Source organism: Malaclemys terrapin, chromosome 7 (genome assembly GCF_027887155.1).
Source record: "Malaclemys terrapin pileata isolate rMalTer1 chromosome 7, rMalTer1.hap1, whole genome shotgun sequence".
In the NCBI taxonomy this organism is placed as follows: Eukaryota; Metazoa; Chordata; order Testudines; family Emydidae; genus Malaclemys; species Malaclemys terrapin.
The window spans coordinates 97,029,767-97,046,478 of NC_071511.1; the positions used below are offsets into that span (position 1 = coordinate 97,029,767).

General features: G+C 40.2%; 1 protein-coding gene across 1 annotated transcript in view; it reads right to left on the reverse strand.

The window, feature by feature from the left end:
• Positions 1–4,745: 4,745 nt before the first annotated feature.
• Positions 4,746–16,712, reverse strand: part of MARCHF5 (membrane associated ring-CH-type finger 5) — a 64,437-nt gene continuing 52,470 nt past the window's right edge. Inside the window, exons 3-6 of the mRNA XM_054034475.1 lie at positions 15,190–15,320; positions 10,711–10,894; positions 10,072–10,238; positions 4,746–7,166 (exon numbers count right to left, since the gene is read on the reverse strand). Coding sequence (XP_053890450.1) covers positions 7,050–7,166; positions 10,072–10,238; positions 10,711–10,894; positions 15,190–15,320 — 599 coding nt within the window. The 3' untranslated portion in view covers positions 4,746–7,049. The remainder of the gene's footprint in view (positions 7,167–10,071; positions 10,239–10,710; positions 10,895–15,189; positions 15,321–16,712) is intronic.

The window sequence follows — 16,712 nt, forward strand, 5'->3', positions numbered from 1 at the left end:
GCTGTAGTACTGTCAGCTCTTGCTGGCCAAGGAGTTTATGGTCCAGCCCCGAGCCTTAAACTCATCCTCCCTACATGATGGTGCATTGTCCTACCACTGAAAGTCTGATAATTTTTCAGGATCATTTCCTCATGTTCAGCAAAAGACTATTATCCCATAACTTCCTTTCCAGGAAGCAACTGCAGCAGAAACTTTCTTCTCATCCAGAGAGACGTATAAGGAAGTGTCTGCTGCATAGTAATGTGTATGCATGTACCAAGCCAGATACTGTCTCCAGCATTCCAATTACAGTAGAAGTCTAAGTACATGGGAGAGGTTACACTCCCCTCCTGCACCACCATCTTTTTGTTCTAATTAGACAAAGGTAGTCATGGAGCATCATCTGCATTTGTGCTTGCCCAGCCTCTGAGAAGAGTAGTTTCTCTTTGTTTGAGGATGTGTGCTGCTTTAAGAGAAGTCAACTCACAAGAAAAAAAACAATCCGATCAAAAGCAAGTTGGGACTTTTAACCACGTTTCATGAAATCAGCATGTTCCTAAATAGGCATTTGTGAATTCAGCATAAAGTAAAGTGTTCAGAAGTGCTTAAGTCCCATTTTCAAAAGAGACAGAGGCACTCAGGAGTCTAACTCATTAAATGGCATTAACTCAGGATCCTGGGTTACTACACACTCTTGAAAATTTTACCCACAATCTGTGTTGTGAATCATGATAGCAAAGGGTACTTGTTTGTGGATGTGAAGTAACCAAATGCCATTTTATAAGTCAGATATTAGTGTAATGTTAGTCTTACTATTGAAAACAGCCCAAACTGGTGGTGGAACAGCTCCATTCCACTTCTGGTTGACAAACAATGACTTGCTTTATTTTGGTCTGAACATAAGAATGGCCATACTGGGTCAGACTAAAGGTCCATCCAGCCCAGTATCCTGTCTACCAACAGTGGCCAGTGCCTGATGCCCCAAAGGGAGTGAACCTAACAGGTAATGATCAAGTGATCTCTCTCCTACCACACACATCAGAGACACACCATAGATCACTGAAGCAACAACGGAAGTGGAAGGAACCCTTCACCCTTAATTTGTTCAGAAGAAGGACTAAGGTATGTAAATTGAAATGAAAGGAAACGTGATAACCTTGCATGTTAAAGTGGGACCAAGTATGAATATGAAATTCATCCAAAAACCTGAATGCTGTCTACCAATATATAAACCAGTCTCAAGGTCTAGATCTTAAGCCAGCATCACTAATGGAAAGGGAGTCTATGGAGGCTTCTCTCTATATAGTATTGTTGCAGACAGTTGGCACCCTGATTAATATTTCATTTCATTTTTGTTGAAAGACATATTGATGCTGCTTTTCAGTTGTGCTGGGGATGGGATCCCAGTGCAAAGTGACTAAAGCTGGCATGGTTGGCCAGGGGAGTTTTTTTTCCAGTGGGATGGAAATGGAGTACTAGCTCACACACCAGTCCACTTTCCCGTTTCCAGAATGGGGAGCATGAGTGGGGCCTCACTACACGTTAGCGAATCTTGGCTACTGTAATCCTGTCTGTTGGGGGGACACTGACAAATAGAGACACACGGGCTGCTAACTTACAGTAAGGTCCCAGAGCAGTGCACAGATGGCTCCACGTCTAAAGCTGCCTTTGCACCCCCCTGCTCCTTTGTTCACGCCTCTTAGGTGGAATCAAGGATCAGTAACAGTGCTGAGGAGATGGAATAGCATCTAAAAAAGAGAAAACGTACTTTCTGGTTTTTATATGGATTCCACAGTCTATAAATGTCACTGTGAGGCACTGGGAAATTGTAAGATCAGTAATGGGGCTTGATTAAAAATAAAATAAAATTGTAAGCATAATGCTTTGTGTGGAGGCCCACTACTTGGAGGGACATATTGTTTTTCCCTGGCTTAGTCTGCCAGCTTTAGATGACATGCCTACAGGAAATGTATGACAGGTGCTGCTGTGCTGGGGCATTCTCAAGCAATTTCTTTGTGCTTCTAAAACGGAATTTTTCTACTGTTCTTTTAGTTGGTACAGCATGAACAGAAATAATTCCTTTCAGCTAAGAGTACTGAATGGGGGCAGAAGCAATTAAATGTTCAGAGCACGCAAACACCCTTAACTGACCAATGGACATTGATAGGCTATAGATTCTCAAACTCTCTCATGGGCTGGACCATATTTCTAATAGAAACTGTCCAACTGACACCTCCCATTTCCTTGTAGAAGTAATTTTGGGGGAAATGTGTAATTTTAGCTGTCTTTATCAGTTGGAAATGAGGTGGTAAAGCCAGCACCATGTGATGCTAGCGAGGACTTTTTGATACTGGTTTTGTTTGTTTTGGCCTTTTCGGTTAAAAAAAAACAAACCCCTCCGCAATGGGTACTCTTTAATATCAAAAGGCCTGCTTAGATTGTTTTTATCCAGGCGGAGGGGAAGTCAAGGCTGGGCTCACCTCTGTTGCCACATCTGACCACACAAGGGGTGCACTATACCAGCTTTTACAAAAATACTAAAATGAACATCTGAGGAAATATTATGTAAGCGATTGCACATCAATAAATGGGAAAGCAAAAGCAATTCATGTTAGTGGTTTCTTACGTTTAGTTTTTCAATAGTGTCTCTATTAGTCATTGTTTATATTTATAGCTGTTTAAACCAATATTCAAGATGTCTTGTAATAAGAGAAAACTAACTTTTATTGAAGATAGCAGCATTACAAAATAATGGGTTTCAGTTCTATTGAAAATTCAGTAAAAAAAACTGAGCTATGTGCTTCTACAAATCAGGCAGAGACTAACTGCTTATTTTCTACAAGTAGTTATGCACCTTCAACTTTCTCCTGCGTTATTTTCTGGCATTGTTCTCCTTGGAGAGAGAAAAAAAAATCCACCTCTAAGTGATTGAGAATTCCTAATTATCTAGAAGCGTGTAGAAATCGAATGCCTTCTGCTCTTTGCCACGACCTTTAGAACCAAGAGATCATCATATAGGTATAAACGTATATATTAACCTGCAAATGATAGTTGGAAGCTTTAGCATTATAGCTAATCCAAAGTACTTCTGATAGCAGGAACTGCAGCAACTCTTTGCCTTCAGTAAATCCTTTTTGCATAAGTTGCCCATATTAAAGTGTCCACTAAGCTAAAGAGACAAGGAGTTATCATTCTAGAAATGTATCCTAAAAAGACTACAATCCAGGATGGGAGCTCCCACAAAACAGGCTATAAGTTAAGTTACTACTCAACAGTGTAACTGAAAGCAGCCAAAAGGGCAGCTCTGGAACCTGCTTGGCTCTTTGAATTTCTGGCAATGACAAAAGGCCAGCAAAACCACCCCTAATGACCTGCTAGAAGAAAATAAGCACTCATTGTTTGTCATAGCTGAAAGACATCCAATATAGGGACCAAAAAGGTATATTGACTGTGTCATTAGACAGACCATGACCCAGCTGATAATTATATGCCCCTTCCTTGTTCTCTACATCAATTTAATAGCTTTGCAAGCAGGAAACCGATGCTCAAGGTGCATTTTCAGCTCTGAGGATAAAATGCCCTAATAGGAATATTTTCTAATTAAACCAAACCACAAGAATCTTCAGCTTCAGGAAGCTTTTCCAAGAGTTAAGGTCATTATAGCACCTTTTGAAATATTTTATATAGAGGGGAAAGGGATCCTCAAACTGTCTGCTGTTGTCCTTACCTACCAAGGCCTCAATTCAGAAAAGCATCCCTATACAGCACTTAAGCACATATGGATGTTTACGTTAAGCATAAAGTTCTTTCCTGAGTTTAGGTAGGTCTACACTGAAGTTGGGAGGTGTGCTGCCCAGTTTGGGTAGACAGACTCATGCTAGTTCAGCCTGAGCTAACACACTAAAAATAGCAGTGTGAACATTGCACATCTGGCTTTGGCTCGGGCTAGCCACCAGAGTCGAAGCCTACCTGGCCCTCAGAGTCCAAGCTTAGGTGGCTAACCCAAGCTGCTGCCAGTGCCACAACATCCACACTGCTATTTTTAGCCCACTAGCTTGAGCTGAGCAAGCGTGAGTCTAACTGCACCAGCATCACACCTCCAAACTGCAGTGCAGACATCACCATCGTTTCCCTGCTGGGTATGTGGCTGGAAAGGTTTGTGACAACCAAAAGGTGAAAGATGGGCAGGGGCAACAAAGATGTAGGATTGACCTTCAGCTGCCTTTTAAGATACGACTCCAAGCTACAAGGATATACTGAGACAGAGAGACTCCCTAACACAAACTCAGAAAAGCAAGTTAGCACAGCGAGAGTGTTGGCACAAACCTCTTCAAACCAAAAATAGGAATGAAGAGGACAGAAAGGCCCAACTCTCAATAACGATGAGGCTTAAGATGTAGAAGACAGAGACACATTCTGCTTGCAAATCATTGAACTGGTCTCCAGAAAAAAAGCAGCACCTAAATGTTTATGTAATGGAGGACAAAGACAAATCAAGGTACCGAATATGTGATGGAATAGTGTAGGCCAGTGCTCCTTGCTTTGAAAGTAGTGGGATGCACATGGATCACTAGCTAGTATTGGTTTCAGGTCTTCACACACTATCCTCCTCCCTCATTGAGCTGTGTATTTTCCAGGTATATTTTGTACTGCACTACCAATCCAGAGCCATTCAGTCCTGCCCAATCCCAAATCAGTGTTAGACTAAGTCCTTCAAATTATAGTAATGGCTTTGATTTTACAAAAAATAGGCAGATTTCAGATGATGCACTCTTCATCATTTATTGATAACTGATTCATGAGAGAAAAAGAGTAATGCTCAAAGTTCAAATCACAAACTAAATGGAGCCTTAGGTCTCCACCCCCCAAAAAACAGTATTTCTTAAATTCCATAAGGTTAACCATGGGGTGTCTATTTAAAAAAAATGGTATACTACTTTCTGATTCAATAGTCATCAATTTTAAAACCTAATTCTGTCATAGGCTTTGGCACTATTTGGTCAATGGACAAAATACACCTAAAGAATGTAAAAATATTTATTCAACCTAATCCATGTGGTTATAATTAATACTAAAAACAAGATTTTACAATACAGCAACAAAAGTAATAACTCTCTCCCACTAAGTTTAAATCATTGTATACTCCTTTTATAATCATCTGATGTACAACAGGTTCAGTTTTCAAAGAAGACAGTTAGCTTTCCTACAGAACAAAATGTTAAAACAAATAATTTGCACAATTAAATTCTGCGTGAGACTTTAAAAAACAGTTATAAAGTGTTTGGAAATCTATACAGTGAAGACCACTGAAAAGCTTTCTCCTTGCACTGAGGAATTCTGCAAGAAATATGTATTACATTGTTTGAAAACTTATATTACAGAAAATCAGAGGTGGCTGCTGTGTACATAAATATATAAAAAAGTCAGACCAATCTTTGAGACCAACATAATCAGCAGACTTATGAGATTATAGTAATTTATCAATAATTTTAGCAAGATTCTCAAATGATCAGCTATGCATGTGTAACTTTCAACAACTATAGTTTCTGAATACTAGTTGGCCGTTGTATATACTTTTTATACATTTCTAAAATATTACATTCTCAATATTTAAGGTAACACATAAAAAAGTAACATTTTTAAGTGTCACTAACATACATTATTGCAATCAGACATGAAGTCCACGCTATAGTTGCTTCATTTGTGATGAAAAGCAACGTCTACTTACCAATACTTCACTATGGGGAATGCTTACCCTTCTCCATGCATTTGACATACTATCATGAATAAAAAAAATAGGAAAACTTTAAGAATGAGAACTTTAAAAAAAAAAATTCAATTGTTATGTACGGGGAACAGCAATTACTGTAAATCCAGGCTAAGTCTTGCATTAATATGAAATGGCCACATTGTTTGTCAAATAGGACTCAGAATTAACATTAACATTGGTATAGTAATTGCTAATTTCCATTGAAAAATGTGGATTTATGAACAAGTAAAATTACTGATTTAAGTGCTAGTGTCTCCCCTTTTGACATATCACTAAAATCTGCATTTTTACGATAGGCTTTTACTGTTTTCATTATTAAATTATCTCAATTTATTAGAGAATTAAGCTTTATCCTTTAGTCTGTACACTGACAGATGAGAATCAAGTTACCTGCTCATTGTCCAATGCTCTCTAGCCTCTACTACTATTTATTTGAGTAGTTAATTGCATAATCACAAAGGAACTCTCAAAATATAATCTCGTATTACTAAACAGCTGTTCTAATTACAGAAATAAGTGATTGAATTTCACTTTCCCAAGTAATTTCTCTAGAGGTGGATGGAATAATAATAGTTACAAGACAGCAAAGGAGCCATGACATAGCAATACTAGACACTATATTTTCTGCAATTGGATAGTAGCAAAATTAGCTGGAAGTCATGTACTAGCTCATACTCTAGGTGGTCAAAGTTGGCTTATGTGGACCCTTTAGAAAAGGATCGGTCTTCTGTTTGTCTATCCAATATTTTGTATACATTTTAGGCGTCCTGTTTTACATCTATTTCAGAGCTTCAGCTGTGAACAAGGGAATCCTTATTGGATAAAATCCAAGAAAAATTTCTTCTTGGCGATAAGCTACTCAAACAAAATTTCTTTAAAAAAAAAAATCCCTCCATGGTATCCTTAGTGTTGAATTGGATGGTCTGTGTATGCAAATATTGTGCAGATACTTTATTAAGCGTACAAAAAAGGGATTTGGAAACAGTCTGTGCATTGATCAGTAACTGCACAATTTCATTTTTCTTTTTTTTTTTTTAAATTCAGCATATGTGGTATGATTCAGATGCCTGCCTGTCAAAGGAAATACACAAAAATGAAAACAAATCACATTCTTAGGTTCAGTAATTACTGAGCGGATTTACCCTGCCACAAGAAAGTGCTTTATTATATTTGAAAAAAAAAAAAAAAAAAATAGGAGCAGCAACGTATCACAAGTTTCCACTACTGTGCAATAACGATGGAATCTATACAACAAGAGAATCTGGTAGATGAGATTGTATGACAGCTGGAGATCACAGCCTTATGCTCCTTCTTGCTCAGGGTAATTTAAAATTTTGCGGTGAGCTTGACGTAAATATTGCTGTTGTTTGAAGTAAACTTTAAAAGCTCCTTTTATAGCAACAAAAGCAATTCCACCCTGAAATAAAGAGAGACATTTTTAAGACTTGCAGAACAAGTTCAGTATCACATCTTCTCAGTTTTCTTCTTAGTTGTAAAAAAAAAAAAAAAAAAAAAAGGTTAAACAATCAAGAAGTATTTCCTTTGAAGTTAGGGTAATTAGGGCAATTACAAATGAATATTTGAGGCAAATTTTCTGTCACAGTAGAGTACTACAGATGTTCATGTTACATGAATTACATAAAAGGATTACATGCTGGGTTTATAAATCATTTTCGAAGCTTTTATTCACTTATGACAAAAAATGAAAACCCATCACATTAAATAACAAAAAGATGTTTTCCCAGAATATAAAATATAGAACACACTAATTAATAGTCCCAATAAAAACTAATCAGAACTTGAAAAATCCATTTGCTAGAGGCAATTAGGGAACTTCCTCTGGCAAATACAGAAGGGATCAAAAACCATCAATTTCTGTAAAACTTAAGTTTTCATTAAAGATATGTCTTTAGTCCTCACGGTTGTAAAAACCCTTCAAACACATGAACAGATCCCAAGTGGTCTTCTCTAGGTCTTGTCCACACAGGGAGTTTAGTCCACACTAACTCAAGTTAGTCTGGTGTGAAAATGCCTGCATACATAAGATGCAATTCATTAGAGTGCACTAACTTTGCATTTAATGCAAACCTTGGAGTCCTCTTTCAAACCATACTGAGTTCAATGTAAATTGAGTTAGGGCCGTGCACTGCTTTGACAGCCCTCAAACTGCTATCCCACACTCCTTTGCAGGTGTCTCTTATGGAGATGTCTCTGAGTGCTTTCCACTGCTCTAGGGTCAAATTGATTAGATACCCCCCCCACACAAACCTTTAAAAACTGGCACGGGGCCAGGGCTAAGGGTGAGGGCGGGGAGCAGAGCTGCATCCAGCCTCAGGCCCAGCTGCTACCTCCACTGCAGCCCGGCTGCGGCTCCTGCTCCATCCCAGGTCCCACTCTGGGCCCCAGGCCCATCTCCATCTCCAGCCCCAGCCCCCTTACCCCGTCCACTCCTCCCCTCCCCCAGCCGTAGCCACGCACCCAGCCCCTGCTCTGGGGGAGAGGGGTGGGACCCTCAAAAGTTTGGAGACCACTGCTTTAAAGATCTGTTTCATTGTTGTTTTAATTAAAGTTTTATTTATGGTTATGTAACAAGTTGTTGTTTAATAATAATACAATCCATTAAAAATTCATTTATAGCGCATCCACAATGCATGGTACATACAAAAAAAAAGTAAATTTTGCATATTAAGTATAAAGGTACACACCCAAGATACAATAAAGAGTTCCACAACGTGCCACTTCTACCACCCATCAAAGAGACTGCAATTCTGCTCACTCCTGCCCAGGATAACAGCTAGATGCACATTGTCAGCCTGAGACTCAAAGTAAGAGCAGTAGGCATCCTGACAGTACTGCCTCGCTGTTTCCATAGTCTAGATTATACCTTGCTGGCTGCTCAAAAAGTTGAGCAAGTCTCTGCACCTCAGCCTCCGACGAGCCATTAAGGCTTTCTCCCTTACTCTCAGAAATACTGTGCAAAATACAACATGCAGCTATCTTCTTGGGCAAGGTTTTTCTTGCAACTTCCAACCTAGCCCATAAACAGCACCATTTTCTTTTCAGATGTATGCTCCACTGTCATTCTGTAACAGTTAAACTGTTCCTTCCTTCTATCCCAGAGGCCAGGGAATGCCTTCATTGACCAGGTCTCCCAGGATAATGTCCATAGGGGGGGGCAAACATCCTTTATTCCTTAAGGTAAACATAGCTGAGTTGTGAAAGATCCTAGCATCGTGGACCTTTCCAGACCATCCTGCATTTATTACTGTAAACCTGACATGGTGGTCAACCAGCCTTTGGTGCAACACTGAGCAATACCCTTTCAGTTTATAAACGCTGAGGCCTGGTGCAGGGAGCAAACGATAGGCATGTGGATTCCGTGAACTGCCTCAATATAGTTTGGGAACCTCATGTGTGAAAAGCCATCAATCTGCTGAGTATTACCAACCTTTATAACCTGGTGCAACAGTGCCTTATGCATGGCATCAAATACCTGCATGACAATAGCCCCAACAGTCAGTCAATCTCCCTACACTAAAACTGGGTTGGCTATCGACAAGCAACCTTTAGAGGTAGCCAGCTTACCCTGGAAATCACTGGTGGGTCCCCTCCTCATCATCTTCCACATCACCCTCTGGTTACTTTGTTTAGATCTTCGACTTGTAGGTTTTTTGGTTTGTCTGTTTAAGTCCTGTCTAGGATTCTGGGTCGAGATTAATTTACCATTTTAGATTAAATTACATTGGTGATTCCAGCCCACCGTATAGACCAGGGGTTCTCAAACTTCATTGCACAGTGATCCCCTTCTGTCAACAAAAATTACTACATGACCCCAGGAGGGAGGGACCCGAAGCCTGAGCCCTGCTGCCCCGGGTGGGACAAAGCTTGAGCCCCACTGCCCAGGGCAGGAGGGCCCTAAGCCAAAGCCCCACTGTTCCATGTGGGGGGTCCAAAGCTGAAGCCCAAGGGCTTCAACCCCAAGTGGGAGTCCTGTAACCTGAGCCCCGCCACCCAGGGCTGAAGCCCTTGGGCTTCGGCTTCAGCCCTGGGCGGTGGGGCTCAGGCTTCAGCTTCAGCCCCAGCAAGGCTAACATCAGCTCTGGCAACCCCCTAAAACGGGGTTGCGACCGACAGTTTGAGAAGTCCAGACAAGGCATCTTGAAAATACTCATCCTATGAAAAAGCACATCAGTCAAATACCATTCTAAATTCTACTTCCATGTATGTTTCTTTTACCTTCTGCTCATACAGAATATTTACTACAACTCCGTATACCATTATTATTGCCATTTCTGAAAAACAATCTTCTTAAATCATCTTACCAGGATTGTCCTTTGTAAATTAGAATTAACACTGCTGAACATCAGCTTGCCAACTATGGTGGCAATGGTTGGAAAGACAAGAGCTCCACACAGAATACGAGTAGCAGAGACGTGATCTGCTAGAGGGTTGGCCTCAGCTGGAATACGAGGAACAGGACATCCAATTCCTAGAGAAAAATCATATTGCCAGCTAACAAACTGAAGACTTAAAACTTTTTTTTCATTATGAATCTAGCCTTCAAGTCTAATTAGTTTTCTACAATCTAACAATTTTATTATAAAGCATCCCTCTCTCCAGTAAGTATTCTATTTCTATTAAATGAAGAAATTATTGTTAGGCATCAACTTTTATTCTCACACTAAAATTTCATGTATAGTTCTTTTATTTTAATATTTGCACTACAACAGAGCATAGAGGCCTCAACAGAGTTTGGGGCCCTATTGTGCTAGGCACTGTACAATCACACAGTAAGAGACAGTACCTGCCCTTAAGATCATATAATCAAAATAAACTAGACAGAGGGCAGAGGGAAGGGAGCATTATTATCCCATTTAAAAGATAGCAAAACTGCCCTCTACCCCCCACCTCGCATAGGCAGAGCACAGACTTCATATTTCATTTAGATTTAATTGCATTACCTGGAAATATACTATTCAGAATTTGCAATTTGTTAGAATATTTGCGCCACAGTCTGAGCACATAATCTTCCCAACGAATCATCTTGCCCAGTATCAGCATGACTGGGATGGTGGGAAGTCCAATCAAAAGAAATAAAGGATCAGCTCTCTCCATGACATCAAGACCTTCTTTATGACCTACAACCTGTGAAATGTTTAAAAAGTTTTAGTGTCAGATGGCTATTGTGCAGTGGACATACTTTAAGTGTCTAGTTTTGAAAGATTTTACTGCAGGGGTAGGCAACCTATGGCACGTGGGACAAAGGCAGCACACAAGCTGATTTTCAGTGGCACTCACACTGCCCGGGTGCTGGCCACCGGTCCGGGGGGCTCTCCACTTTAATTTTATATGAAGCTTCTTAAACGTTTTAAAAACCTTATTTACTTTACATACAACAATAGTTTAGTTATATATTATACACTTATAGAAAGAGACTTTCTAAAAACGTTAAAATGTATTACTGGCACCCGACACCTTAACTTAGAGTGAATAAATGAAGACACAGCACACCACTTCTGAAAGGTTGCCGACCCCTGTTTTACTGGTTTGTATCAAATTGTCCAGGCATCTAAACTTTAAAATAATCCTATTAAATTTTACCTGAAGCTTAAATCTCTTATGTGGTGCCCTTCACTACTTATCAAATTTGCTGTTGGTGACTTACCACTTCCAGTTCTTGCATGACTCATCTTGCATTAGTGAGTCATTACATAATTAACTTCTTCTTACCCAGAAAGGGCAGATGTGCTTCTCTATGTACTTACTCCTAGTTGTGTTTACATATAAATAATGTAAAGTCTCTGAGATACCTCTACCTCGATATAACGCGACCCAATATAACACAAATTCGGCTATAACGCGGTAAAGCAGTGCTCCGGGGAGCGGGACTGCGCACTCCGGTGGATCAAAGCAAGTTCAATATAACATAGTTTCACCTATAACATGGTAAGATTTTTTGGTTCCCGAGGACAGCATTATATCGAGGTAGAGGTGTATTTTAAAGTTACCTTATAGTGCAATAGAATGTTTTCTAAAATCCCCAGGAGGCCACATAACTTTGGAAAGATTAATTTTAATTCTGGGATTAAAAATTGCTCAGCAGCTACGATTTAAGAATACAAATCAATAGCTGAATTTTCTGATTAATGGTTAGAAGTAGAGCATGAGAGAGGGCACACTAGTAATGTGTATTCCTTCTCTGTGCATCATAAAAAAGACTGTTTTCCCACTATGACCCCACCAGTTGCACATGCAGCTTCTCATGTAAATGAGCCTTTTTTAAAACTAAAGTTAACATTTGATACCATGCAACAAAAACAGCAATTATACTTTTAAGTCTGTATGCTACATACTAATCTAAAATAAAAGATTTATCGTTAGTTGGACTTCGTAATTTTATTACTGAATGATTTAAGATAATTTCTTACTGCAAAAAATCAGATTTTATTGTTGCACTGTCAAAACTACAATTAAGGTCACACTTGAGCCTCATGGTAAAGTGACTATTAGTCATATATTTTTAGCAAAATGTCACTCTTAAATAGGGACAGTTGACTTGTATTTAATGTCCTGCATTTTAACTGGTGTGGGTCAAGACCTGCCAAGCCAACTGTCAGACTAAGTGCTCTCGTCTTGTTTAAACAAGAAAGAGACTTGAAATGGCCTATACATTCAAAAAGCTCAAATCTCTACTCAGATGTAAATACTTTGTTAAGATGCAGGCACATGTTCAAAACACAGTTTTGTAGACAGTCTTTAGAGTAGACTTTTGATAGGTTGAGAACTCAGATACATTAAATTTTGAAAATTGTACCTGTCCTCTAGGTCTTTTGGCAAAACTGACCAGGGCTGCTACCATCACTGATGCGCTTCTAGAAAGAATTAACTTTTGCATGACCTTCAAATGACAGTCCAGGCAGAGCACAAAAGTGAGAAATGTAACAAGCACTGGTTGTCTTAGACATTGGCTGTCTTAATATGTTTGTATCAAAACAAACGAGCAGCATAGGCTTTATTTGGTACAACACAGAGAATAGACTGTTGAAGATCACTTGAAAAAAACAAAACAGAAACAGAGCTTCAGTAGAATGGGTGTGATGGCAGGTAAGAAAATATTGTGAAGATAACTAGCCACAGCACAGCTCTCAACAGCATTTCTGGAAGTTTTTTTTTCAGTTAAGTAGGCAAGTCTACTTTACTTTTCCAAAATTGTAGAAGGGTGCATTAGTCAACACAGCCTGTAATACTGATTGTATTAGCTGAAGTTACTGTGGCCCAAAAAATGGTAAATGAGTAAATTAATTCTTAGAGCAGCAAAGACAATGCATGCAGAATTTCTCTTCAGCTTCCTCACCAACCTCCTCCCAACTGAGAGTTAACTACGAGACTCTTATCCTGCTCCTCAACTTCCTCTCCCACCCCAAGGATTCAAGCCTCTTATTCTCTCTCTTCTGGCCCACTATGTCCCTTCCCCCTGGGGCTGCAATAGTTTCAAAGTGCCTATCTCCTTTATTTCTTACTGCCCCAGCAAGCCAGTGAAGTAGCACTATCAGCTCCATATCAATTCCTACCCAGTTGTAGTTTAATATCTGCAACTAACTTAGGCCTGGTCTACACTACAAACTTGCATTGGTACAGCTATGTCTCGCAGGCATGCCAAAAATCCACACGTCTGAGGCACCTAGCTATACAGACTTAGCTCCTGGTGTAGACAACACTAGGTCCACAGAAGAATTCCGTCGACCTAGCTACCGCCTCTTGGGGAGGTGGAGTACCTAAGCCGACAGGAAAAGCCCTCCCGTTGGCATAGGTAGTGTCTACACTGAAGCGCTGCAGCGTTTTAAGTGTAGACTTACCCTTAGGGCTTCTCTCCTCTGGCCCTCAGACAGAGGGAGAGGGATCTGACACTTTTAACAGGAGAGAGGCTACACTATCCATAACCAAGCAGGGTCTAGGAAGAGGAAAAGGGAGTGAGTGTGAATTCACTCTTCATACAGTTCTAGCCTGCCTCACCTTATAGCGAACAAAAACCTCACTGGTTCCCCAGCATAGTGCCCCCAACCTGCCATTCTCCCAATCAAGGACCACAATAAATCTTAAAAAATTAGCCAGCTCAGATTAAACACCTGGGATTTAGCTAATTTCTTAAGGATTAGACTCATTAAGTGGTGCATATTTAGGATTACCACTATAATCCTAAATATGGGGAGGGATAGCTCAGTGGTTTGAGCATTGGCCTGCTAAACCTAGGGTTGTGAGTTCAATCCTTGAGGGGGCCACTTAGGGTCTGGAGCAAAATCAGTACTTGGTCCTGCTAGTGAAGGCAGGGGGCTGGACTCGACCTTTCAAGGTCCCTTCCAGTTCTAGGAGATGGGATATCTCCATTAATTTATTTATTTATTCCCTATGCCGATTTTGATAGATCCATAATTTTTATTTCCTTAAAGCCAGGTGCCTATTTAAAAAAATAAAAAAATTGAGGGATAACCTGCCAATCCTGTCAAGTTTTCACCAAGCAGTTTTAGAGGAGCTGGATAATGTTAAACTTTCCTAATGTTGCCCCACCTCCATCCAGATATAGCACTGAGAATCCACTTTCATAAACTCCAAGTTTAGTCACTAATAAAAAGCCCATTACTGTATCTGGCAGAGAAGACTCAGTATACAGCAGTAAAGAAACCTAAAGGCAGGGGCTGGTACCTGCATCACTAAATAATAGCTTTATTATTAATAAAGTTACAGTTCTAAGTAATGTAATCCAAGTTGCAATGGCCCCATAAAGACCATGGCAGCAGCTGAAAATATGCGAGCCGGGTGAAGGGTCAGCAACATAAAAGTAATTTTGTCATTTCTCTGCCATCTGAGGCAACCCCCATCATTGGGGGATTCCAAAGTAGCCATTTCTGCTGGGTTTATGCAGCCCCTTTACACTGGCAGAGCTATCATCAAAGGGATCACACGTAACCCCAAATTGGGGCCTGAATCTTCCATTTACTGTATGCAAATAGTACCTTCCATCCTGAAAGGGCCTTACAAGCATACACAGGAATGACAACAAAATTGTTCATCTTCCTGAGGTGGAGCACAGTAACTGTTTTGAAAGTGCACAGCAACTCTACCAAAAAACAGGTCAGGCCAGGAAGAAAATACCTGTAATCCCTGTTGTACACATCAGTATCAGGCTACTGTTTTAGAATCTTCTACCAACAGTGCTTTTACAGTCCTTTCATATGTCAAGAAATCATTGCCTCTGCACTAAAGAATAGATGACACTGGTTACTCTGTGTCACACTCAGCTGGATGTATGTTTCTAAAGCTGTGGCTGTTTCAGCTCTAAACTATCACCAGTTTTAAAATACAAAAGGAAAAAATTCAGCTAAGAGAATCTTAAGAAAATTATTTCAGAAGTAGTAACATGTAAGAAAAAAGTGAATTTGAACCTGCATCACTGTCACAGCTCCATAGGTGACAGCTGTCCAGTAGATCGAGCCCACCATTATTCCTGCTGCAGCAAATGGACATGATTTTGAGATCAGCCGATCTGCAAGGTCCAAGACATAAACAACTGGACCTACAATAGAAAGGAGAAGGATGTTTCAAAAAGGATATTGTAATAAAAAACCAACAATTGTACATTATTTAGTAAACTGATTAATTTACCAGACTTTAGAGTCACAATCAGAGTTTAAGGCCAGGGTGGGACCACCAGAACATCTAGTCTGACCACTTCTATATCATAGGCCACTAAATGCCACCCCCACAGCAAGCCAAACAACCAGAATTAGATCAAAGTATTACAGCCCTAAGGAGACTATTGTGTGCCACAGATAGAGAACAGGAGGGACTGAGGTGCACCAATCCCTGAGGCCCCAAAAATGGCAAGGAACTGATTTAGTGGGATATACCCAGATGATCCTAGCAAGTGACCCCTGCCCCATGCCACAGAAGGCTAAAAAACCCTCGGTCCCTGTCAATCTGACCTGGGGGGGGGGGGGGGGGGGGGAATTTCTTCCCAACCCTGAATAAGGTAATCAGTTAGACCCTGAGCACATGAAAAAGTCAGACTCAAAACACATCAGGTATTCTTTAAAAGAGGAAATTTCAGTCAAGGGTGCAATAGCTCTAATAGTATTAACAGAAACTCTCATTACAATAATGTGTACACAGACACACACAACTTTACCTGATAAAATATGTTGCATCTGATTATCAAATGAAGTATATGATTCCAATAAAGTGTTACCTTGGTAATGCTTTACTATAGTTGGCAGACATCTTCTGTATGTGCACGAGCAACAATTTTTAATGACCTAACCTTCCAGTTGTACAAGTACATCTGCCATTTCTGGGGACTTGGGATTTTTCTTTATATATACTTAGCATTTCAGAGGAAGAAAACTACCATAGATATAATTTAAATAGTGTTTCAAACTCTGATTTCAGACTGCTTCTATTTCAATTTGAGAGGACTGTTCTACTAAAACCTTATCCTATTCTCAAGGAGAAATTAGAAGGACATTGTCAATTTGAAATCTCCTTACTAATGGAAAACGTTGTACTTATTATGTTTAGAAATGACCCCAAGATTGGAGAAACACCTTTCTCCCCCCCCCACTTTATTTTGTGCCTCTGATAGCACTGTGTGAATAAGCAGTTTCACCGTTTTGTTGGTCAACTATTTCCAGATCGATGCACCGCATCACAATATTGTTCCCCAACACTGTTCAAGGTGTGGGGGTGCTCATGTGCACTTTCTTCTCCCTGCAAGAGTTTGTATACCAGAAAGAGCCACAACAAAGCTGAAACTTAAACCTAAGAGTATGTCCACATTACAATAAAAGGCGTGCGGGCTGGCATGGGTCAGCGGACTTGGGCTCATGGGGCTCGGGCTACAGGGCTACAAACCTGCAGTGTAGACATTCAGCCTCAGGCTGGAGTCACGAGGGGGGAGGGTGCCAGAGCT